The sequence below is a fragment of the Vicugna pacos genome, chromosome 22, assembly GCF_048564905.1.
Source record: "Vicugna pacos chromosome 22, VicPac4, whole genome shotgun sequence".
Taxonomy (NCBI): Eukaryota; Metazoa; Chordata; class Mammalia; order Artiodactyla; family Camelidae; genus Vicugna; species Vicugna pacos.
In genome coordinates, this window is record NC_133008.1 from 21,881,751 (window position 1) to 21,907,511 (window position 25,761).

The window sequence follows — 25,761 nt, forward strand, 5'->3', positions numbered from 1 at the left end:
GAAGAGTTAGGGTGTGGGGGAGTCCTGAAAGGTGGAGTAAGGATTAGGTTTGAGGGAATCAGGTAAGGCTTTCTGGATGTTCAAACTGGGCATTGATGGATGAGTAGGAGTTTGCCAGTTACACAAGGGAGTGAAGAATGGAATCCAGTTCGAGTGTGTGCAAAGATCCACAGCCTGAGTGAAACAGAGACACAGAGGGAGACCAAGACAGGACTTTGTAGAGACAGAGAGGCTGGACATAGGCTCAGCGGGAGACACATGATCGAGAGAGACAGAGAGAGGAACAGAGAGACCCAGAGAGAGAAAGAGACAGAGAAACAGATGCAAGGAGACAGAGATGTATAGACAGAGGAACAGAGGTATTCAGGGAGAGCAGAGACAGCAAAGGACTCAAAATTGAGAGTCAAAGGAGAGACAAAAACACGCAGAACCAGAAGGGAACCTGCCTGGAAATCGCCCTCTGGTCCGGGAGCCGGGACTCAGCTCCGGCCCTTTAAACTCCACCCCCACCCCCAAGCTTGCGGCGCCCGCACCCCATCAGGCGTCGCTGGGCTCCGCCTTCCATCCACATCACTGCCACGTCAGGAGCTGTCCGCGCCCCTGGTGCTGAACCAAGATGGCCGGCGGCGGAGGCCGGGCCCCGGCGTGAACTGAACGCGGGCTGCAGCACCCGCCATGCCCCAGCCCAGCGGCCGCTAAAGCCCAACCTGACAGAGCCGGTCCGCCGGCGACCCCGGAGACATGTCTCTACTTTGCGTTGGAGGTAGGAGGCGAGACTGCGGGGCGGGGAACCGGTGTGGACCCCGACTGGGCTCGGGGTCCGTGTGGACGCGGCTGGGCTCCTGAGGGGGTGACCCGAGTACATGCGGCTGGACTTTCGAGGGGGCAGCCCTTGTAGACGAGTCAGGGCGCCTGAGAGGGTGATCCGTGTAGACGCAGCTGGGCTCTGAGGGGGTCTTGGTTGCCGCTCCTGGGGGTCGTGTGGACACGGATGAACGCGGAGGCCCGTGTGGACGCGGGCAGGGATGTGGGACTCTGTCTGGAAACGGTCTAGACTGGGTCGTCCGTGTAGACCAAGCAATTAGGGGGGGTCTGTGTGGAAGAAGCTGAGCTGGGTAATTCGAATGAATTCTGCAGGGTACTTGGAAGGAGTCCTGTGCTGTGGGCTGGGCAGCAGACTGGGCTCGGAATTGGGAGAAGAGTGCGGGGTAGGGTGGGGGTTGTCTCCAAGCCCTGAGCGTGTAAGCTTTGGGTAGGGGGGCTTAACCGTTAGGACTACCGCGAGCTCTAGGTATCCTTCAGCCCTGGGAGTGGAGAGGACTGGGAGGGGAGCCGTGGAGACCCCTTCCAGAATTCTGAGAGGGCTGGGATTCTAGGGTCTGGGGGAGCTTTTCTGGTTGACTCTTTGGCTTCCCTAGTAGGGGCTGGGGGAATCGCCTGAGGGCCTTCCCCTCTCCGCCCGCTCTTGCCCCTCGGAACGCATATCTGGGCTTCTCCGTAGGGAGCCGACCCCTTGAAGGTGCAGTTCCCCCCTGCACCCCTCATGGCCAATCTCACCTCACCCACATTGCGCTGTAGAGAGGGAGGAAGAGGTGGGGTGGAGCTATTTTGGGGCCAGAACGCCATCTGCACCGAGGCCCACGCCCAGACCCACGCTCTGCGTTGGGGTGAGGGGAGGGAGAGAGATGCGGGAGGGGCATGACCGCCCCCCCCCACCACGCACCTTTGAAGCAGGGTTATGGAGAATCCAGCCCACCTGGATCAAGGCGTCTGGGGGCAACTCTGAGTTCTCAGCAGGGTGCTGTGGCAGCTGGGGTGGTGGTGAACCGGGGCTCAGGGCTTACAGAGGTCTCAAACTTGAGTTTTAAGGATTGGGGTCCGCCTCTCTCACCTCTACTCCCTTCAAAAAGGCTGGGGTGGGGGAGAGGTGTGTTGGCCAAGCCTGAGATGGCCGGCTTCAGGAGACCTCAGGCAGCCTAGAGTATATTCTGTGTGTGTGTGTGTGTGAGAGAGAGAGAGAGAGAGAGAGAGAGAGAGAGACAGAGAGAGAGAGAGACAGAGAGAGAGACAGAGAGAAAGACAGAGAGAGAGAGAGACAGAGAGAGAGAGCACTGAACCCCGGCCTCCGCCTGAAACCGAAGGGCAGGCCCGGGAGCTGGGAACCGCCCCCACTGACCCTCCCCCTCTCTCCCTTCCCCCTGTGCCGCTCCATTCACAAACCCAGCCCCGCCCGCCGGCTCCCCGCCGTGGTGGTTTCCCGAGTGCTGCTCGCGCGCGGAGCTGGGCCGGCGTGGACGCGGGTGTTCTTAAAGGGACAGGGGATCCTTTCCTTGAGCTTGTTCCCGACGGGCGGGGCTGATGGTGGGAGAAGCGCCAGTAAGATCAAAATTCAACTCGTTCAGTCCCTAGCCTGTGGAGTTAGGGGAGTTGGGAAGTGGGTTAGACCCCCATGCAACTCCCACAGACCAGGCCTAAGGGGAGGAGAAGGCGAACGTCCAAACCCCCTACTAGCCCTTCCCCCTCCTCTGAGTTGTCTAACACCTGGGAGGGAGCAGCACTGGAGGGGAGGGTCAATGTGGGTGTTCCTGGTTGACTCCTCCTAGCTCTCTCCTCTGCCCCCAACCCCCACCTTCGGAGTTGGGCTTCTCTGGAATCTCACCCTTAACTCTGACGCAGACTGGAGTCTGGGCTGCAGGGGTGGTGTGAAGCAGAGGCAGTAAGAGGGGTGAGGCTTCCTGAATAGGAGGCCTAGAGAAAGAATCGTGTTGGATGATTACGTGGAACTTTTAAGGAAAGAGTCACCAGCAGAGTGGAGGGGGGTCTCTGGGAGGAGCAAGGCTGGGGGTGAGGTAGGAGGCAGAGCCTTGAGGTGTAAAGGGAGCAGCAGGATGCTGAGAGAGGCTGGATAGGGGAGACAAGGAGAAGTGGGGAGAGGGGGATATGCTGGGAGAAGTGGGGGTGATGTCCAGAGTGGGAAGCCTTGAGGGCTGAGGGGGAAGGGGGAGGTAGCAGGGCATCTAGGCTGAAAAGGCTTTCCTTGGGTTTAAGTTCATCCTAGGAGTTGAGGAAATACCTGCCCCCCAAGCAGGGGCTCACCCACATTTGCCCATAACTGCACACACTGAAGGTGGTACAGTCATACCCAGATTTGCCTTGTGTGGACAGAAGTGCTCAGGACCTACCAAGTCTCTACGATGACCACATGACTATAACTACAAATTCATGGACACATGTGCATTCACATGCCCCTTTGAACATACACACATACATATATACTGGACACAATCACTCTGCGCCACAGACATGGTCCCCCCCAAATAAAAGCATGTGCCTGCACATGCACACACATGGATGTATCCACATTGCTTGATGTAGGTTCACAATATGCATGTCACCTAAAGATCCACCCATGCCATAATACTCAGACATGTACCTATACCTACATACCTATTAAGGCCCCAAACCCCAAGAAACACTTGTGTACACATGAGCACATGCCAAGACCATATGCACATATGACAACACTTGGCTGGACATTCAAAGCAGCCACTTTGAGCAGATGAATGAGGATGTATACAGACATATGCTAATATACATAGATTCACATAAGTGTGTACATTTTTGCAAAGTAAGCAAATGCACATGCCATACAACTGTTTAACTCACATACTCCAATACGTGTTTTTGCCTAACATATCATTCAAAAGCCTGCATGTACCCAAGCTCACACATACCTGCATATGGCACATACAGTCACGCCCCACTCCCCAGCACATGCATGAAGAACATCACCTGCACTCAAATGGTACACGAGTACCCGTCCCTCTATACATTCAACCCATATACACTCAACTGCCTGCCATGGTAACGTGAACAAATACACATGCCAGTACAAACAAATGCCAGTTCTTTTGTGCACACCCTGCACTAACACATGGGAGACCATCCCCCTGTACAGACCTTGCCTTTACCACCTTCTCATTTCTTTATCCATTGCCCCATTGCCCCCTCCACCTTAATCCACTTGCTAAGTCTTGACAGAGTCCTGAGGCTGCTAACAGCAAGTGCCAACTAGTTCCTTTGTGAATTCATTCATATACTTACTCACCAAGGGTTGAGCACCCACTATAAGCCAGGCACTGTTCCTGGCTCTTGGGACCCAGCCCTACTCCTGGCTTCATGCTGGTTGGGTCAGAGTGGGAAAGATGGGGAAGGGCTGAGGGAGTTGGGGAGGAGCGTTTCCATGGCTCTCTTCCTCTGGGAAGCCTGCCCTGTTCCCACCACCACCATTTGCCTGGGTCTCACAAGATGAGGGGGAACTGTGCAGAAGGGAGATCATGATTTAGGTGGAGGGCACATCAAGTGCAAAAGCGTGGTGACAGAGATTTGGTTTTAGAACTTCCTATGTGTCTCATGGCATTTTGCCAGGTCACTGAATGTTTAAAAGTCTTCATAAATATTTGATGAATGAATATTGCATATAAATTAGCAAATGCATGTGATGGTGAGTTTGCCTCACAACTAAAAATAATGTCTACAACCAGCCCCTCTTATCCAGCACCCCACAACCGCAGTGTTGAGGGCTTTTATGCCCATTGCCCTCTTCAATCCTCACAGCAACCCATTTTACAGATGAACAAAACTGGGGCTCAGGGAGGTTCAATAACTTGTCTGATGCCACATAGCCAGAGGTGTAGCTGCCCAACTTCACAACCTACTGGGAACTGGGGGGTGCAGGTGGAGCCTCCTCTCAGCCTCCAGAATCTGGGAGACACCCAAGTCCCTTCTATGGTGTGAGAATCTGTCCTGGTATCACCTTTTTTCTTCATCCACTCAGTGAGAAGACATGCTATGATCTCCCCATTCATCATGGCTGTTCACTTGCCCTCTCCCAGGAAGTCTTCACAAATCCCTCTGCCCTTTACTGCTCCATTCCTGATACCAACTACCCAGTCAGGGGAGGTCTGCATATGGGTCTTTGCTCTCACCAGCCTCACAGGGTACCTCCAGGGTCGGCTCTGATTCATTTTCAGGGCAACAAGGTTAGCCACCTCCCTATCTTGCATTTCACTTTCCTCTCACATACGATGGGCTTCCTCTGTGAGGTGCCAACCAGGACATCCAGCCTGAGTCCAGCAGGCCTGGATTTGAATCCTTAAATCCACCACTTCCTGGAAAGTCCCATATCCTCTTCATTTCTCAGTGTGCCCATCTGTAGAATAGGCACAGTAACAGTGCCCGCTGCCTAGGTTTGCTGGAACTCTCCAGTCAGATGAGGTATGCAGAGCCCTTGGTATGACGCCTGGCTTGTGGAAGGGTTCGATATGTGTGTGAGCCAAAGACAGGAAAAATCAATGATGGTGTTTTTATTAATGGGGACTAAAAGCTTTCTGGAAGGAGGTCTGTGAGTGTAGGGCATTTTCTGAGAGCTCACTGCGTTCTCAGTCCTGAGGAGGTCTCAGTAATTCACAGTGGGCGAAAGAGATGCCAATTCATTGGAGGTACGTGGGCAGGTGAAAAGTTCAGCACCGCGGACAGCTCAGGAGGAGCCGCTGGGTTCAGCACAGTGGACAGCGTCCGCTCCAGGGGACCAGGTCCCAGGGCAGGATTGCTGGAGGAGACGATGACTTCTTTCCTTCAGTGAACACTATTTAATGAGCACTTACTATATGCCAGGCCTAGTTCTAGGTGGCACCTGGTAAAGAACACAGACAGAAATATCTGTCAAGTTTCTTGGTGTGTTTTTCACACCTAAGGCTTTAATCGGACTCCAGCTTATTTCTGTCTACGGAAGATGAGAGTCCTCATTTATTCTCCTCAACATCAAAACCAGCGGGACCACTGTCCTTATCAGAAGGCCCATGTCCACTATAGACATCACATTTTAAGTACCGAACATCCTAGGTCCTATTTCTGAATTATCTATGCTTCCTTTCCACCACTTGCAGTGTCTTCTGACACCCAATAAGCACGTCCAGTGGGTAGGCCTTCAGCCACTTCCCTTGATGGCTGGAATTCTCTATTCCCCTACTCCCACCCTTAAGCTTGGCAGGTTATGGACCAGGTGCCTCAAGACTGGAGTCTACCTCAATTAGAATCCAGGATCGTCTAAGCCAGGGGCACAGTTAGAACTCAACCAAATAATAAAAATAGCAGTGATACTAGTAATGGTAATAATAATAATATTAGTAATGATAGTATAAAAATGCTGATGCTAATAATGATGAAGAAAGGGGACAGGGAGAGGGAGGAAGAGGAAGGGGAGAAGAAGGAAGTGAAACCAACTAGGTCTCCCTTGCCCCATTTCTCACATGCAGAAACTGAGACCCACTGAGCAGAGGCTCATTGGCCTGGCAGTGCCAATAAGCCCCTGCTCCTACTTCCACTGATTCTGCTCTTGGCAACATCTGCTTGTGCAACCACATTAATCAGTCAGTGCTGATGGGGGCGCCCCAGGGACAGCGGAGGCCCCACAGGCTGCTGACCTTGTGTGACGTGGTGTCTCCTGCCAGCCCGTCAGAAGGTCCAGCAGTGGGCACCTCCCCCACTCGCCACTCCCTGCGGTCGCGTTGCTCACGCCTTCCGCGCCCACGTTATAAATAGCCTCATGCATGTGACCAGGAGCTCGCGGAGGAGGGGCGGCGCTTCCGCCCTGGTGACCCCGATACCGCGGGCAGGGGGAAGGTGGCTGGGCTGAGATGTGATGCAATTATAGTGGTGAAGACGACAGTGACTCGGGTTCCGCTTACTGATAGGGAAGACAGAGGAAGGGAGAGATTTGGTTCTTTCTCTGAGCAACATCCGCCCCTCGCTGAGTCCCCCTTCCTCCAATCCCTCTCTTCCCCTGAGCCCCACTCCTAAGACCACCCACCCCTCCATGCTCCCCTCCCTTCCTGAGTCGTCTCCCCCGTCATGAGCCTCCTCCAGCTCTCCAAGCTTCCTTTCTTTAGTTCCCTACCCTTCTCCTCCTTATCCCATTCCCTCCCAACCTATTTCCTCCCAAGAGCTTCCTACCCCACCCTAGTCCTTGGTCCCACTTGGAGTCCCCTTCCCTGATTCCTCATTCTCCTCTGAGTCCTGTCTTTCACCCTGAGATTCCCCTTCCTCCCTCTGAGTCCCCGGTGATGAACATACATTGATGTCCTCACCCTGGACTCTCTGAAGGGGCCTGTGGGCTCACTGTCAGAGCTAGAGCCCTCCAGAAATCTCCCATTGCTGGTGGGCCCCAAGTGAGCCCTTTGCCCTCTGGCCCAGAGAGGCTTAGGGAGTAAGAAAGAGAGAGAGACTGAGAAACTGGGAACAGGAGAGACAGACGGAGGCAGACGGAGAAGGAGAAGAAGAGAGACAGAAAGACAGTGATGGGGTGAAGAGAAACAGAATTGGAAGGAGGGAGTCAGGGAGAGATCTTCTCCTTAGAGAAGAGGATAGAGACAGACCTTGGACAACTGGTTTCCCCTCTGAGCCCTGTCCCAGATCTGTACAAAGGGGACACAGAACGGGACCTGCAGAGTGGGGTCCAGCCTGGGCCAGACCCCTGTGGGCCCCTCAGATCCCCCAGGGCCTGGCACCTACCTTCTCCCAGTGCCTCCCCACCCCCAGCTTTTCTCTCCTAATCCTGTCTCTCCTCTCCACAGCATCTCCCCTGCCTGCCCTCCCTAGTGGAAATCTCTGTGTCTCTCTCTTTCTGTCTCTCTGGGTCTCTGTCTGTCTCTGACTCTCATGTCTTACCTCCTTCTACTTCTTCCTCCCTTCTTTTCCTTTCTCGCCCCATGTTGATCCCTCCATGTGTGCCTTTCTCAACCTCTGTGTCTCTCCCACCGTTCCCCCTCCCCGCCCTCCACCTGCATCCTTCCTGCTTCACAGAATCATCAGGTTTGCAAGCTGGAGCTCTCCTAGGAGGGAGGCCTGGAGCTTCTCCTGTGCACAGTCCTAAGTGCCCCTGAGCCTCACCAGGCCCAGGAGTGAGGGGCTGGGTGGATGAGCTCCCTGTGGGCTGGGTAGGGTTGCGTGTATGAGAGGGGGTCTGTGGGTCAGGGATAGGGACCCTCTCCTTCTAGAGAGGGATTTTTGCACATGCAGTAATGTGCCTTGAGTGGGAGGTTGAAGAAGACAAGACATGGTGACAGATTTTGAGTGTGGGAAAAGAAACAGAAACAGAAATACAGCAGGAGACAGACATGGAAGCTCAGACAGGGAGGTTCACTTTCCCAGGGTCACACAGCACCGTAAGATGAACCCAGCTCCACCCGACTCCATCCTGAACCAGTGCTCACCTCTCCCAATGGCCAGCCAAGGGCTCTATCTGTGTTCTAACTCCCAAACCAAAACCCAGGTGTGGTGGGCATAATGTGCAACCTATTTGCACTTAAAGTCTGGGTCTTTGGGAAGGATGGTGTTGGCATAAGGAGACACTCAGTTTCTCTTCTTCTCTGCAGCTCTGAGGAGCTCACTCAGTGCTTCTGGGCATCAATCCACACCACCCCACCCCAAACATACGGTCTGTCTGCAACAGGAACAAATAGTATTTACTGACAAGTGTTTAAAACCACTCTACTTCCCCTGTCCTCGATAGAAATTCTTTATTCACTGGTCCCATTCAGGTGCTTTTTCAAGAAAGAAATTCAAGTGATGGAGACAGAGATACAAATCCCATATGTGAAGATGAGCCCCAGATAGGAGGCCATGGTATGTGCCCAGAAAAAGGCTGAACTTGACTCTCAAAAAGAAGAAAGAACAGAAATGCAATTCTGTTTCTAGGAATTTATCCTTCAACTTACTTGCGCACACTTTTTAAGACATACTTAGAAACAGAAAGGTTCCGCAGAGGGTATAGAATGCTACTATTTGTGCAAGAAATAAAATAATGTACATGTGCACATACTTGCGAATGCACAGACTATCTATCTCTAGTTCCACAAGGAACTGGTAATGTTGATTGCACCTCGGAGAGAGAGTGAGAGCTGGGGTAGAAGAAGCCTTATCCTCATTGTATAATCTTTTGATTGCTTTGGATTTTGTAAAATGTGCGTGTATTGCCTAGTCAAAAAAAATACTCATTTGAAAAGTAAAAGAGAGACAAAATATAGAAAGCAGGCGAGAGGGCTCAGTTTGGGAGCAGGTTTTGGGTGGGAGTAGAGAGTGAATGGTGGAGAAATACATTGGGAACAGATGCAGAGTTTGAGAGATATTGAAAGTGAAAGTTTAATATCCTGTGAGAAAAGCCAGCAAAGAGTGGAATTGTTTTGAATCACTTGGGGCTGAGGGGTTATGTGACGTATGAGGAGACTGGACCACATTTGACCCTGATGTAATTTGGGTCGCACCTTTCACAGGCAAGTTGGGCTGGACAAGCTCTAACAACCTCCTGGCCAGGACTGGAATGTTTCTCTATGCACTATGGAGTCAGGTCTCTGGGTTGTTCTTTCCCACCTTGTCCAACTCCTTTTGAATATTAAACCCCAAACCCTGGGATCGTTTGGTAGGACAGACTGAGCTGAACAATTGGGGGACAAGTCTCACTGGCCTAACAGGTGGATTGGAATCATTGGAGATTGTTTTCTCCTCTCCCCTACCTCCTTCTCACTAAATCTCTTCCTTCTTCCGAAGCAATCCTGGAGGGTTTCCTGTTGGAGGCCTCTCCTGCCACCTGCCTTCCTTCTTTTGAATCGAGTTCAATTGTGCGTAAAGTCATAACTGGAGGGAGGGAGCTTCGGGGGAGTTTGATGGGGAGGGGGGTGGGACAGGGACTGCTCCCAAGGTCCATACTTCCTTCCACCCCTAGGTCTGCCTGTGTTCATCTGTCTGATGGCTTCTCTCTCTCTCCCTCTCATCCCTGCCTCCCTTCTCTCCTTATTTCTCCTCTCGTTGTCTGCCTCTGGTCTCTGATTTCACCTTCATCTTTATCTTTTTTTTTCTTTTTGATCTCTTTATCTGTCTCTTTTGCTCTCTATTTTTTGCCTCTCTCTTTACTCTGTCTCTTTCTGTGTCTCTCTCATTATGTCTCTATTTTCATGTGTCTGTGTCTCTGTCTCTCTGGTCCCCTTCTCTCTCCCCATCTCCCTTCCCTATCTCTGTCTCTCTCCACAGTCAAAAAAGCCAAGTTTGATGGTGCCCAAGGTAAGTGACCTCTATTTCTGCCCTATCCTGTGTTGTCTGTCTGTCTGTCTGTCTCTTGGAGAGATTGGTGGGGGTCTGAGCCAGTGATGGGGTCTTGGGATCTATGTCTGCTGAGCATCATGGACAGTGTCAGACTTGGTCTGGAGTCCTAGCAGTCTTCCCAGCCATCCCCTGAAGACCCCAGTGGGAATGAGGCTCATCCTGAGCCAGTGGTGATTACTAGGATCCTAAAAGACAGGGTAGGGACTCTTAGATCAGTTGAGAAAAGTAAGGCTCAGAGAGGTGAAAAAGTTTTCTTTATCTAAAGATATTGGACACAGTCATTTTTAAGCATCGGGATTAGGCATTCCAAAAGTCCACGTCTCCCTTGCACCAAGGCCCCTGCCTTGTGTTCTGAGGAGCTGGGGTGGGGCTCTGGGGGCTGATCTGGGGGTGGAGGCACAGAAGAACCTCAGTATATTGGACCTGGGGTGGCTCCCAAGAATTCACAGCCCCTGGGGGATCATATCGGGGTCATCAATAGCTTGAGAAGGGGCATGGGGGAATCCCTGAGCCCCTACACTGACCTCTGTTCTCATCGTTACAGAGAAATTCAACACGTATGTGACCCTGAAGGTGCAGAATGTCAAGAGCACGACCATCGCCGTACGGGGCAGCCAGCCCAGCTGGGAGCAGGATTTCATGTTGTGAGTCTTCTGTGACTGGACCTAAACAGCCTCGCCCCTTGGCACAGCCAGGCGCTTTGTTGGTCCTACAGGGCACAGCCGGACACCTGGGCATTGTCTGGGACTCCCCTCTCTCCTCCTTCAGCCCCCATGTCCAGCCATCAGCTTTGCCTCCAAAGCACTTCCCAAATCCAATTGTTTCCCTTTATCTCCGAGGGCACCAGCCAAGTCCCCACTGCCCGACAGCCTCCACCCTGGCCTCCCGCTGCCATCTGCCTCTCACAATCTGTTCTCCTCCAGGCAGCCAGAGAGATATTTTTAAAACTGCAAATCACATCCTGTTACTCTCCAAACTTGCCTGTGGCTCATAGTTCATCAACCTCAGAACAAAACTCATATCCTCCCCACCATCCCCAAAGGCCCAGCCCCTGTGACCTCATGCCAATATCTTGCTCCATCTCTCCTGGGTCTCCTGCCCCAGACACACCCACCTCTGCCCTGTTCCTTCAACATGCCCTGCTTGTTCCTGCCCCAGGATCTTTGCTCTTGCTCTTCTCTTCCCTTCTCTTCCCTTCCTAGTTGGCTCTTCTTGCCCTTTGGGTCTCAGCTGTGTCACCTCCTCAGGGAAGTCCTCCCTGATCACCATCCCCAAGCTGTAATTGAAGAGTCATTTCAAGCCTTGTCACTAATTGTTATTTTATTCATTTGTGTGATTTTTTTCACTCCCCTCCCCGCTAACCCCATTTGTGTGGGTTTTGACACATTTCTGGCCCCTTCCCCTGGACTATGAGCTCCAAGAGGGAAGGGCCCTGTCATTCTCTGTCCCGGCACTGTGACACTTATGCCAAGGACAGGGCCTGGTGCACAATGGATGCTCAATAAATATATGCCTAACAACTGAATGAATTCATGACCTGGCCCCTCGCCTCAATCTGGAGCCACTCAGGGCTTCGTATTATATCCCACCCACTGATGATGTGTCAGGCCCGCTTCTAATGCTTTGATTAAATCATTTGCCCATAACCCTGGCTGGGAGGGTGCTACTGTAATCCTCATTTTGCAGATAAGGAAACAGAGGACCAGAGGGGCAAAGCCACCCACCCAGTGTCATCCAGCCTATACTTGGGAGAGCTGGGATTTGGACCCAGGCAACCCTCAACCTCTGATAAGACCCTGGCTGGGGATTTTCACTGATAGACCATGAGAGATTCCAGAATTAAGATTCTGGAGCAGAAGAGCATTTGGGGAAAGAAGGAAGGAACTGGTTCTACCATTCTGGGGAAAATGTGAAGGGGGTGGGACAGAGTGGTCCCCAACTCCCCCAAAACCACTTACTAAATGATCAGGTCACAGTCAACAGATATATTCAAGGAGCTCATTCCTTAAGATAAATCTTTGGTCAATTGATAGACTCAGTGGATTGGACATCCCCCAAGATTTTCCCCCAAGTCTGCATATTTCCAGGGTGGGACCTGCAGGGAAAGGGCTTAGAGGTGAAATCATTCATTTGCTCAAGGGCGTCTTCATATGATTGAATAGAGATGACTTTGGGAAGGATGGAAGCACCTGAATATCCTAATCTTGGGGTAATAGGGAGCCATGGAGGATGTTTGAGCCTCCTCACTTAGCCAACATTCTCAGGGTCTGAGGACTAGAGGAAAAGTCAGATGAATTGGGGGTACAGGAGAAATGTGGTAACTATCCACTTCCTTCCCAGCTTGGAAAACATTCTGCTATGATATCCTGAGCATGTAACTAAGCCCTCTGGCCTCAGTTTCCCATCTGTAAAACAAGAACCACTGTGTTACCTTCCTGGCTAGGACTCACCGAGGCTTGGATTCGCACTCCAGTTCTTGTGTGTCCCAAGGTAAGTGAACTGACTTTTCTGAGCCTTCGTTACCTCTTTCCACAGTGAGATTAACCGCCTGGATTTGGGGCTGACAGTGGAAGTGTGGAACAAGGGTCTCATCTGGGACACGATGGTGGGCACAGTGTGGATCCCCCTGCGGACCATCCGCCAGTCCAATGAAGTAAGTAGTGGGCTGAGGGTTGGGTAGGAGTGCCTGGGAAGGGACCAGGGGCCAGTGGCCCAAATAAGATGGACATCTATCTCCTTCAAATGACGATGTTCCTATGTGGCAGCTCCAGTCACCAGGGTCTAAACTCCTTCCATCTTGTTGCTCTGCCTTTCTCCCCACGTGGCTTCTACCTCATGGCCCAAGAACTCTACTCAAGGATTACCATTATATCTGCATTCAAGTCAGGGGAGGGAAAGGTAACAAAGGAGGGGGTTGGCCCTTCTAATGAAGGACCCAAACTGGAAGCTACCCAAGGCACTTTATTCACATGTCATTGGCCAGAACTGTCATGTAGCCCCACCTACCTGCAAGGGAGTCTTGGAAATGTAGTTTTAAGCTGCACAGCCCTGGGCCCAGCTAGAAATGTGTTCCTATGAAAGAGAGGAGAGAGGATATTCTGCATAGATAGCACTTTGTGCCTAGATGGGCATCACAGAGGTTACTCCAGTTCTAAGGAAGGTACTAGACAATAATCTTGGCCTCTTCCCTCTCCTCCTGGCCTTAAGTCTCACACTCTCCGCTTGGCCCCTAGGATCCTGTCCTACCCTCCCTGCCCATCTCCCTTGGGAGGCCTTCCAGATGGCACTGACCCACTTTGCCAGACTTATTTCCCCCTAATTCACAACCTATATACCTCACAGGTCCCAAAGATGGCCTCTGAACTTTCACATAGGCTGTTCCCTGGGTTTCAAGTGTCCTCCTTTCCATCACCCTAAAGCCCAGCTCTCATCCCCTCTCCTCCAGGAAGCCCTCCCTAACTTCCCCCTGAATCTCTCAGCTCTCCTCCCTTCCACTGGCCTGGCCCTGATTTCATGGGTCTGGGACTATCTGTGTCAGGCTCTGTCTGCTATGACTGTGGGCTCCTCAGGCATTACCCAATGTAGACCAGGCATAGAGCAGGCACCAGGGAGGGTTCATTTTCTAATGAATAAATGGAGAGGGAGGAAAAGGGTGCAATAGTCCAGGCAAGTGAGTCCAAAAGGAAGCCTTATAGATGATCCAAAATTTCCTCAGTGACCCCCAACAATGTATGAGGAAGGCTGGTCACCTAGGACAACTGTGACCAATGCAAGGGACCCTGAGCTACTACCCCAACCCCTGCCAGCCTTCCCCTAGGGCTGCAGAAAGCAGATTCTGCAGAACACTATTTTCATTTGAGAGATGAAGAAACTGAGGTTTAGAGTGGACCCCACATGCTCAAGGGTTCATTTCCCTGAACCAAGGGGAACTGGTTCATTCATTCAGGAGTTTCCTCTCTGGATGGTGGGAAGATCAGGTCTTTTATCTGAAGTTAGGGCCCCATAACCCCTCTTTAGAGATGATGGGTGCTGTGCAAGGCTGGGACCGCCCCTATCTGACTCTGCAGGTCCCTCTATCTGGGTTCTTACCCCTGAGTTCCTTAGAACCACCATATTGCCCTGAACTGTGACCTTCCTTCTCTGAGTCTCAGTTTCCTCACCTGTAAAGAGAGGACACGATCCTTGCTCTTGGGATAAGATTGAGATGGGGTGAGGGAGACATCTTGGTGACAGTAGGAGGTCTGCTGGCCAGTGCGCACCAAATACGTGATCCACGTTGTCTTACCTGTGACCCTAACCCCTGTTATCCCACCCACACTGCAGGAGGGCCCTGGAGAGTGGCTGACCCTGGACTCTCAGGTCATCATGGCAGACAGTGAGATCTGTGGCACTAAGGACCCAACCTTCCACCGCATCCTCCTTGACACCCGCTTTGAGCTGCCCTTAGGTGAGTGTGGGGTGGGGGATGGTGGGGAAGGAACCTCACTCAACCCCAGGAGAATAGCCGGGCCTAGGTGGGTCCAGAAAACACTTCATTCTGAGGATGAGTTTCCTCCTCCCCAGAGGAGAGTCTCCTGGGTTATAGCAAGTCAGCAGAGATGTGTGCCTGTCACGTGCAGCGTGCACTCCAGCTCCTGCAGGACACCAACGGCCTGTAAGGGCTTTTCAACCTATGGAGCTCAGGTCTAAGCAATCCTGGCTGGTCTTTGGTGTGATCTTAGGCTGAAGAGTAAGCTGAGGATAGGAGGAGAGACAGATAGAGGCAGAGAGAGACAGAGAGACAGAAAGAGAGAGAGACTGAGAGAGAGGAGAGAGAAAGAGAGAGAGAGATGTAGAAATAAACAAAAGGAGAGACACAGAGAAACCTCTCCACCTTTCCTGGGAGCAGCTTGGATCTTCCACATTATCCTTCCAAGAATCCATGGCTTCCTCACCCTTGTAATACTAGGATGCAACTTCTCTCCTATTCTCCATCCATTCCCAAGGCCACTCTGGGCTGCGTGGTGGGGCATCAGGGGTGCCATCTTGTCCTCCCTTCCTCTCCCTCCACCCACTGGAGAGCAGCCCCATGGGCCTGCAGGATACACTGGATGGAGGCTGAGAGTCAGGAAGGGGCTTCCAGACTCACAGCCAGGGCTCTGTTTGCAGACATCCCCGAGGAGGAGGCACGCTACTGGGCCAAGAAGCTGGAGCAGCTGAATGCCATGAGGGACCAGGATGAGGTGAGTGTTGGCGTGGGGGCTCTTTTCTTCCTCTGTCTCTTTGTCTCCCTATGTCCTCCACTCTCTGTCTCTGCTTCTCTCTCCGCTTGTCTTTCCCTATGTCTGTGTCTCTAACTCTTTGTAACCTGACTAAATCAGTGACCCACGTGGTCCAATCTCGAACCAATGATGGCATCAAGGAACATATATATGGTCCACCAAGGACATGATGATTTCAGTTGACTCAAGATCTGCATTTACCAAATACTCTCAAGGAGATATGGAGGCTCCATAACAGTTCTTACACCCCCTTTCTGCCCACACCCCTCAACTCCTCGAGTCACACTTTCAGATTTCTTAAAGTTCTCCTCCCCTCACAGCAGCCCTGGCCCCTGTACCTCTGTTCTTCCATGCCCCCCACTTCTTCTTCTGTGCTCTGTCTTCTCACGGTTCAAAGACCCAATGTGGCCCAGAAGACAGTCTTCAGGGAAGAAATAGCAAGCAAGCCTGGAATACTCTTGAGTGGGAGGCAGAAAGCAAAGGGGCAACAACACTCACATGTTAATAATTTTTGTCCAACCTCAGCTCATATCTTCTTTCTTCAGCTCCCTGCCTCAGTGTTCTCTCTCTCTCTCTCCTCTCTCTCTCCCTTCTTTCTGTTTTTTTTTTCCTCATCTGTGTCTCTTTTTCTTTTTTTCTGTTGCTCAATGTCCCTGTGTATGTGTCTTTCTCTCCCTCTTTCTTTCTCTGTGGACATCTGTATCCTTCTCCTACAGAGAGAGAGGATTTAGGAGGTGGGGGAAGTCAGGATGAAACAGAACAGAGAACCATCCTGATCCCCTGAGACAAACCTTCTCTTCTGCCCTCCCCTTCAGTATTCATTCCAAGATGAACAAGACAAGCCTCTTCCTGTCCCCAGCAACCAGTGTTGTAAGTACATCTCAATTCCTTCCTGGGCATCATCTGAAACTCTCATCCCTCTCCTACCCCATGACTGTCCTGTATAATGTGTTACTCCCCTCTAGAGATATGGGTCCTAAGAGTGCACAGTATCTGCTCACAACTTAGTGGAAAAAAGAAGGGATCTGGCACTTGGGTTTGAGTCCTGCCTTGCTATGTGGCCACAGGCATGCCAGTGTCCCTCTCTGATCCTTAGAATCCCTCTCTTTGAAACTGGGGCATCTGATAGGCACCCCCACTCCTTTCTAGAAGGATCCAGGAATGTTAGAGTCTTTGAAAAACACTTTGAAGATTCTTCAATTTCATTCGTCAGATCCTGGATAAGTACCTATAACTCATTCAATAAACTCTCATGAGGCCAACACAGACCCCACCCTGGGCAGCCCACAGTCAGACGGTGCAGACAGACAATCAGGTCAACACATATATAATAGGCACATGTATAATGAACAAAGACTATTTCATTTACTCATTTTCTTGGATAAGGAAACTGAGGCCCAAGAGGAGAAGTGACTTGCCAAGGCCACACACCTGGCAGGAGACAGAGCCAGTATTTGAGCTCAGGTCTGAGGGACTCTAAGTTTGCTTGTCTTTCCACTGCACTGCACCTATCAATGAAGGTGATTATCATGTTCCGCTGCATACTGCCTCTCCATCAAGGCTGGAGTTTTCAAAAGTGTTTATCTTCTTTGGCCTGTGGACACTCAGATGCATCCCCACCAGGTCTCCACAGGCCTAGAAGATGTCGTTCCCTTAAAAGTGCTGTCTGAGTCCTCTGAAGTAGGAAGGGAGTAAAAATCATAAAGTCTCAGGGCAAAAATCCCACCCGTGATACTTTGCTCCCACCCTACTCCTCAACCTCTTTCCCCTTTGCCATCTGCTTCCCCATCCTCCTTTCCTCCTCTCTCACAGTCTCCCCTGTATCCGTCGTCCGCCCTCCCCTATATGCCCAGGATTGCGATAATGAAGGTGGAAGGAGAGGGTGGAGACTGCAGTTGGAGGAACCCTATTCTTACACTAACTTGGGGTGTGATATTGAGAAAATCCCTTGACTTCCCTGCCTGGGGAGCGGTCATCATTGCTCTGAAGAAATTAACAACCCCTCTCTCTGGTGAATGGGGTCATTGAAGGATTGTGGTGGGGCAGGGGCAGGCAAACTAAGGGGCAGGAGCAGATGACAAAGAGCACCTGGGCAGGGGGACTGAAGTAAGAGGTGGGTTCAATTGGAGAATGGAAACCTACTACCCAGCATTTACTTCCGAGTCCTCTGGGGGATGTGTCATCACCCCCATTTCACCAAGGAGGCAGCCAAGAGGAATCTGAGTTTTGGTCCAGTTGTTTTTCTGAGCTCCCTGGTGCTGGGGATGAGGTTCGAAGATGTGGTGCTCTCCCTGGTCCTGATGCTCAGGCTGTGTGACTTGAGGCTGTTCATTCTACCTCTCTGACCCTGTTTCTTCACCTCGAAAATGAGAAGAATGATTAAAAATAAAAACTCACCCAACAAGGGGTGTTTCAAAGTTGAGGATTTCCAGTTCAATGTTTCTTTTATTATCTGGGATATGGGGGAAGGAAGGAATGGCAAATCCTGACCCCAGACTTCAGAGTTGGAAAACCCTGGGTTGGAATCCCTCTTTGTTACTTCCTGGCTGAACCTGTGGCCTTGTCAAAAAATGGGGAGATCCCGCCTTCCTCCCAAGGTATTCAGTGAAGGCATGACAAAAGTCAGTGGCTAAAGTGATGCTCAGGGAAGATACTCAGGACAGAAGGGGATGGGGTCCTGGGGTGGGAGGAGGAGACGGGGAGAATGAGGAGGATGGGGAAGCACCCCATGCCTCCCCCTCTGCCTGCTGCCTTTTATTATCTCTGCCCCTTCTCTTTGTAGGCAACTGGAATTATTTTGGCTGGGGTGAGCAGCAGAGTAAGTACTCAGCTTGATGTTCTGGGAGGCCATGGGGAGGTGGGCACCTTGGCGACCCTGAGGCCCCCACTGCACTGCTCAGGGAAGCGGGGAGCCTGTGGCTGGCACATTGGGGCCAGAGGACTGGCAAGATCCTTTTGGTGCCATCCTGCCCCCTAATCATTAACCTCTGTCTTGAGGGTCCTACTGTCTGGTGGGGAGTGGGCACCACCCCTGAGGTGGAGGGATTCAGCTGGGAGGAGTGGGCATTTAGACTGGAGACCTGCCTGTCTCCAACTGGGCACTGTGACTTCCCCTCCCCCTTGCTCCCCATGTATAACCTCATCTCCTCTCCTGTGACTCCTTCCTCTTTTTGTCTCCCCATCTTCCTCCTTCACCTGAAAAGGAACCCTAATGTCATTCAGAGGCTGATGGGTGGGAGGGGAGAGGGTCTCAGAGAGAGCAGCTGAGCAGGGACCCCAGCAGATATCACTCAAGATCTCAGCTCCCAAATCTCCCTTCCTCCACATCTTCCTCCAATTTACCCTTAGGGGAAGGAAACAAGCTACCACTCCCAAATTGGATGGCCATTTTTCTCCCTAAGGAATAGCTCCCTTTCCCCCATGTACTGCCTCTTTCAGAGAAATCCACTTGTCAACTCTGAGCATGAATTTACCTCCTATTCTCTACTCAACCAACTGGGGGCCTCTCCACCCCATCCCCATATCCTGATGGACCAGCTCCACCCAACCCTCCCTCCAGGATCAGCAAAACTGTTTACAAATACAGTTGCCCTTTGAATAACACGAACTTGAACTTATATGTGGATTTTTTTCAATAAATATTGCAACAGGACTACACCATCCCTGTTTGGTTGAATCCATGGATGCAGAATTGTGGATACAGAGGATTGATTGTAAAATGTCACACATGGATTTTCAACTGCATTGGCGTCTCTAACCTTTGCATCATTCAAGGGTCAACTGTACTTTGATCCAAATCAATCTGTCAAAAACGAGTTGATCAGAAACCAATTTAGCCAAAATAGGCATTTGGCAGACAAGAAGGCTTGGTAACAACAGTCTACCACAAACAAACAATACAATGAAAAAAATCATTTTTTGTTAAAACCAGTTTAGAAAAGGCTGATAATTGGGTCAAGTAGAACAAAGACAACTGGGTCAAAAGCAGACCATTTTGTCAACCAAAAGTAGCTGAAAAATGCCTTATCCAGAGAAGCAGGCAATTTGGTCAAAAACCATTTGGTAAAGAGCAGAGTCTGGACAAAAACAGAAAGAACCCAAGAGAAAGCAATTTGCCCCTTAAAAAACAGATAATTTGTTGGAAAAAAATAATTTAGTGAACACATGATTTGGCTGGAAACATCTCAGCCCAGTCAAGGGCAAGTGGGTAGACTGTAAGCCCAGATAATGCGAAGAAAACAGGTTGGTTGGAGGAGTAATTGGGTGACATTCACAAGTTGTCCCAAGTTGCAGACCCCCCAACTCAGGGCTCTATGATATCACAGGTACACCTTGGTGCATAAATCAAAGTTGTGGAAACTCACATCTACTTCTGCTGATGCTCACAGGACGCAGCACATCAGATGGTGGTCGTATGGCAGGGACAGGTCGTATTGCAGGTCACGGTGGCCCAAGTCAAATGAGAAGCCAGGAAGCCAGAGTTACCTTGGTGAGGCAGGGTTTGCTGGCTAAAAATAAATTTAAGGTTTTGCGGAAGGCAAAATAATGTAGGGAATGAATCAAATAGCTAGTTCTACAAGAAGTATGAAATCAATTTTTCCACAGTTTGCCACAGTAAAAAAAAGGTCAACCTGTTTTGGAATATAGAGAAATAGACTCTATCAGTGGGGAAAGAATGAGAAAGTTAAGGGGGGTTGGTGTAGCTCAAGTGATAGAGCGCATGCTTAGCATACGCAAGGTCCTGGGTTCAATCCCCAGTACCTCCTCTAAAAATAAGTAAGTAAACCTAATTACGTCCCCACTAAAAAATAAATTTTAAAAAATGAAAAAATTAAAATAATAAAGGGAAAAAATCTGGGAAATGAGCAAAAATACTTAAAGACATTAAAAAAGTACAAGCCACCCCGCTGGTGTTTAAAATCACCAGTAAATTGATACCACAGCTGAGCATACCATGGGGCCCCCAAGCAGGGGGTTAATTTAGGGGAGGGGGCAGCCCCACTTTTTTTCAACTCAACTGTTGCTTTCTAAATAAATTGAGTCTCTCCTGTTCCCGCCACAATCTAGCATCCTCTGAGACTGTTTTCTTTTCACTAAGAAAGAAAACCTATTTTCCATTTACTAAGGAAAACAAGCCAAACTAAAATATCCTGTAATTCTTATTAAACACTTGAAGTTTGGCAACCTGAACTTGTTCCATTTGACCGATAGATTCTGGGCACGTGGTGGTCTTGTCAACCTAAGAATCTAGTCTTTTTGAGGCTGACAGCACTTTGTCAGAGCCCCTTCCTTGTTCCTATGCATGTGAGCTCAGGTCTGGGGTCCCTATCCTTGTATATCAAGAAATCTCTGAAGGTTAATGGGCATTAATACTCTACCGTGTCTTCCTGATCTCCCTCCAACTTCCCCTTGAGTGTTTGTGTGACTCTTGTTATGGGAAGCTCATTGCCTGATGGAAAAACTCATATTGTTTTCAGAGCCTGGACTTTAGCAAAGTCCATTCTCACACTTGAGCTGAAAGGCACCTTCCAGTTTGTCCCTGTCTTTCTCACATTGTAGGACCAACCCTGGACCTCAGACTCTAGGTCCAGTTTGAGCCACATATAGAAAAGTGGGTTGTCACATCCCTAATTCTAAAGCCTATTCCTCTATTAACATGACCCAAGATCTTTCATTCATTCTGGTAGATTCCTCTTCTTGGGTTAGCAGCCAGTGAAGAACTCTAAGTCTGAGGGACTGTATTGGCTTCCATTTTGTGCTGTCTCTCTCCCTCCCCTCCTCACTCTATCCTCTCACCTCTTTTCTCTTCCAGATGATGACCCTGACAGTGCAGTAGATGATCGTGACAGTGACTACCGCAGTGAGACAAGCAACAGCATCCCGCCACCCTATTATACTACATCCCAGCCCAATGCCTCAGTCCACCAATATTCTGTCCGCCCACCACCCCTGGGTTCCCGGGAATCCTACAGTGACTCCATACACAGTTATGAGGAGTTCTCTGAACCGCGGGCCCTCAGGTAGTCACTGTGGAGTAGAGGATCTGTGTGGTGTGTGTGTCTGCATGCATGCATGTGTGTGTGTATCTCTGGAGTGGAGAGAGGAGTATAGGGCTGGAGGAAGCTGGGGGTGGAGGAAAGTGGGTCTAGGAAAGCAGCATCTGTGCTTTCCAGATCCTGGTCCTGCTATATCCAGTCTATAAGCAAGAAAAATAATGATGGTTAATTGAGCACTTACTATGTGCTGGGTATTCTAATGAGTTCCAAGTAATTCACTTATTCCTTCCACAGTCTTACGAGGTGAGAATTTACCTCTTCATCTCCCGATGGCTTTGTAGATAAGGAAAATGAGGCAGAGAGATGAAGTGATTTTCCTGAGGTCACAGAGTTAGTAAGTGGCTGAGCCTGTGAAGAAGACTTCTGAGTCCATCTCCACAGCCATAATCCCATACTGCTTCTCAGCCCGAAAAAAAAGGCACCTGGGTGCCCACAAAGTTAGCTCAAGATCCCACAGCTGGACAAAGGTGATGTTCCCATCTTGCAGCCAGGACATCGACCAAGGAGACCATCCATCCTCTGTACTCTCAGCAACATCTCAGAACCACCCCCACATTACCTCACATTCAAAACTTCAAGGGCAGGTGGAAGGTATAGCTCAGTGGCAGAGCATGTGCTTAACATGCACAAGGTCCTGGGTTCAATCCCCATTAAAATAAATAAGTAAATAAATAAATCTAATTACCTCCACCCCAAAACAAACAGAAAACAAAAATTCAGGGGCAAACCCCAGTTATTTTTTTAAGTACTGATAATTCTTTTTTTAAATTTTTTAATTGAATTATGGTCAGTTCACAATGTTGTGTTAATTTCTGGTGTACAGCATAGTGATTCAGATATATATACATATATATATATAATTCCTTTTCATATTCATTTTCATTATAGGCTATTATAAGATATTGAATATAGTTCCCTGTGCTATATAGTAGGGCCTTGCTGTTTTTCTATTTTATATATAGTAGTATCTGCAAATCCTGAATTCCCAGTTAATACCCCAGTTATTAACCATAGCTATTCAGGCTCTTGAACTGCAGACTTTCTCTGCCTCTTGACAAAGAGGTTAGTCATGGAAACAAGTATTCATATCATGGCTGAGGCTTGGAGAAAATCAAAACCAATTTATTTGTAGCACGGTAAGAAAACAAATCTTGCATTGTCTATCTTTGTACCATCGAGGTAAATGGAGCTTTCAGAGCTGTGCTGTCCAACATGATAGCCACACATGGCTTTTTAAAGTTAAATTTCAGTAAGTTAAAATAAACAAAATAAAATTTCTGTCCTTCTGTCATACTGGACAATTTTCAAGTGCTCAAGGGTCATGCACATGTGGCTAGTGGCTACCATGTTCAATAGCAGGGGCAGAAAACATCTTCATTTGCTGGAAGTTCCATTGCACAATGCAGTAGAGAGTTTGGGTAAAACATAATCTGAAGAAAACCTTTGTAAGCTTCCTATCCACTCATGGGCATCATCCACTACAATATTTTTTGCAGATATTTGAACAACTTTTATTTTGAGTTTTCCTATAGAAAGCTTGGATAGTTTATAGACAGAATGTGTTAGAAGGAACTTTTTTAAAAAGAGTGAGCAGTTAGCTATATTGAACATTTTTTCATGGGCCTATTGGCCATTTGTATGTCTTCTCTGGGGAATTGGTTGTTCAAGATTTGCAGATGCTAACTACTATATATAAGAGAGATAAACAACAAGTTTCTTCTGTACAGCACAGGGAACTATGTTCAATATCTTGAAAAAGATATGAAAAAGAATATGAAAATGAATATATGTACATATGAAACATACACACATGTATGACAGAAACATTATGCTGTACACTAGAAATGGACACATTGTAACTGACTATACTTCAATTTTTTTAAAAAGGAGTGAACATTTAGTCTAACCTCTTTATTTTTTAGGTCCAAGGAAATGAAATGATGTAGTCAAGGTAAAACATTTAGTGGCATAGGTGGGAGTAGAATTAAGCTTACCCTGGATTTGCTCTGGCATTCCTCATTCAAATCCTTCGTGCTTGAGCTGTCCTGAAAATAAAGCACTAGGTCCCTTTCCATTTATCTTCATGACTTCCTGATTCAAAATAGCTTCAGAAGCAATCCTACCTCCCTAACAGCTCCTCCTACCATTTTTGCAACCACTACAATTTGTAGAGCCTGGTTCATTAGGCACATTCGGGCTGGCTCAGACTTAAGCAATTATTGGAATCAAGTTTCAACACTTTGGAAACAACTGAAAGAAGAGTCAGATATCAATATCAAATATGAATAAAATATTAAGTCTTTTGGAAGATAGAAAAAAGTCTTTTCTCGGGGGAAAAAGCAGAAGAGGGCCGACTTTACAGATAGGGAAACTGAGGCTCAAAGAGTGGGAGCGAATTGCCTGGGTCTCAGAGCAGGGTGTGCACTAGCTGGTCCCGGGTTGGGATCCCGCCCTGTGTGCGTGGCCACTTCTTGTCCTTCTCTAGTCTTGGGTGTGTCTGTTTGTCCTGGGAGGATTCTGTTTATTGTAAGCATTCCTGGGATGGAGTGAGAGAGTGAAAAAGAAGGAGCCCCCTCCATTCTCACCATGAACAGGTCACAGGGTGGGAGGGGATGCGGAGGCAGAAGCTGCCTGAGTCTCTCTAAGAGTCTCTTAAGCCACCCTCCCAGGCCACTCTGACCTTGCTGCCCAGTGCTGGATGATGCTGGGCGCCCAGAGGCTGGGGAGACAGAGTGGGACACAGACATTCCATCCCGCAGGTCAGTGCTTGGCTAGAGGGAGGGACATGGCTTGATAACCTGGTGGTGGGGAAGGGCATAGAGGGCTTCCTGGAAGAAGGTGCCCGGGAGCCAGCCCTTGAAGGATAAATGAGGAGTCTAAGGAGAGGCATTCCAGGCAAAGAAAACAGCTCGACTAAAGGCTGGAGAGGTGGACAGGGCCAGATCATGCAGGGAGGCCCTTGGTGGCTTACTTGGGGCCGTGGCATCCAGGAGAGGCATCTGGGGTCAGAGCTGTGTTGGACCCTGAATGTCAGAGCTGCGGTGAGAGGAGTGTTGGTGACTACCAGGTCCCACCCTGTCACTGCCTGGGCAGTTTACATGATGCCTGAGGTCACAAGTGGACACATCCAGGCCGATGTGGGGGCCCCAGTCTCACTTGGGAGCGCAGAATGTGCTGGGGTGGACTTCGTGGGTATTCACTGGCAGAGGAAGCTTGGAGTCCTTTCCAGCTCAATAACAACTGCTAATTCCCCCATCCCTGATGCCTGCAAGGATGGGCACTAAAAAGCAATCAACCACGCATGTAACTTGGCAAATAAGGACCAGAGGGAGAAACCTCTGCTTGATTCCTACAGCATCCCAGAGGCTGGCCAGGGAAGAAGGTCCCAGTCAGAGAGTTTAAGACCAGGAATGCTGTTTATTGAGTGACTGAATGAGTGGTAGAAGGAGGGCGACCGGTGACCCCTGTCAAGCTGCCTGCCCTCAGACAGAGACAGGTATTTCTTCCCGGTCATGTCGAGTGTGATCCAGGGTGCATATAAGGAGCCTATACTGGGGGTGGAGTGGGCTGACCTGGCCTGAGTAGGGGAGACTCTCTCAAAGAAGTGCTATTTCAGTGGGCACCAAAGGATTGTTCCAGCTAAAGTTGGCGAGGAAGGATGTTCCTGGCAGAGGGCACAGCCGGTGCAAAGGCCCGGAGGTGGGCACAATTTAGGGTGCTGGGACAGGTAGGAGGCAGATATGGCTGGGGCAGGGGGAGATAAGGAAGGATGGAGGGAGATGGGGGTGGGGACATTGGAGGGTTTGGGCCACTGTGGGGTGCAAGGCGTGGCTTTATTTCAAGGGGGCTGCGGTAGGGTTTGAAACAGGGCAGGCAAGTGATTAGTTTATGATGCGAATGAACCTCTTTGTGGCTTCCATGGGAAATGGGGACTGTCAAGGACAGGAGTGGACGTGGGGGCAGCATCTAGTGGAGGTGTCAGAGCCTGGACTAGGGTGGGGCCTAGGGTGCAAGGAAAAGGATGCATTTTGCAGACATTTTCGAGGTGGAGCTGAGGGGACCCACCACAGGATCAGCTGTGAGTGGAGGTTGGGTCAAGGAGTGGAGGTAAGGAGGCCCAGGTCCCTGGTGAATGGAAAGTACTCAGCAGTGGGCTCTGCAGTGGGAGGACCAGGTTTAGGGGGGGGGGTGACATGAAGAGCCAGGCACAGCTATGTTCAAGCTTTAGGAGCACAAGGTCTCTCAGGGGGCTTTGGCAAGGCCACTGATTCAGTGTCCCCAACACA

At 49.9% G+C, this 25,761-nt stretch overlaps 1 protein-coding gene across 4 annotated transcripts in view; it reads left to right on the forward strand.

Annotated features, from left to right (window-relative positions):
• Positions 1 to 741: 741 nt before the first annotated feature.
• Positions 742 to 25,761, forward strand: part of UNC13A (unc-13 homolog A) — a 58,751-nt gene continuing 33,731 nt past the window's right edge. For all 4 annotated transcript variants that reach the window (XM_072946975.1, XM_072946972.1, XM_072946974.1 and 1 more), the window contains exons 1-9: positions 742 to 763; positions 10,087 to 10,116; positions 10,703 to 10,802; positions 12,694 to 12,811; positions 14,482 to 14,605; positions 15,307 to 15,380; positions 16,235 to 16,289; positions 18,202 to 18,237; positions 21,232 to 21,439. In XM_072946975.1, the coding sequence (XP_072803076.1) occupies positions 742 to 763; positions 10,087 to 10,116; positions 10,703 to 10,802; positions 12,694 to 12,811; positions 14,482 to 14,605; positions 15,307 to 15,380; positions 16,235 to 16,289; positions 18,202 to 18,237; positions 21,232 to 21,439 (767 nt within the window). The remainder of the gene's footprint in view (positions 764 to 10,086; positions 10,117 to 10,702; positions 10,803 to 12,693; positions 12,812 to 14,481; positions 14,606 to 15,306; positions 15,381 to 16,234; positions 16,290 to 18,201; positions 18,238 to 21,231; positions 21,440 to 25,761) is intronic.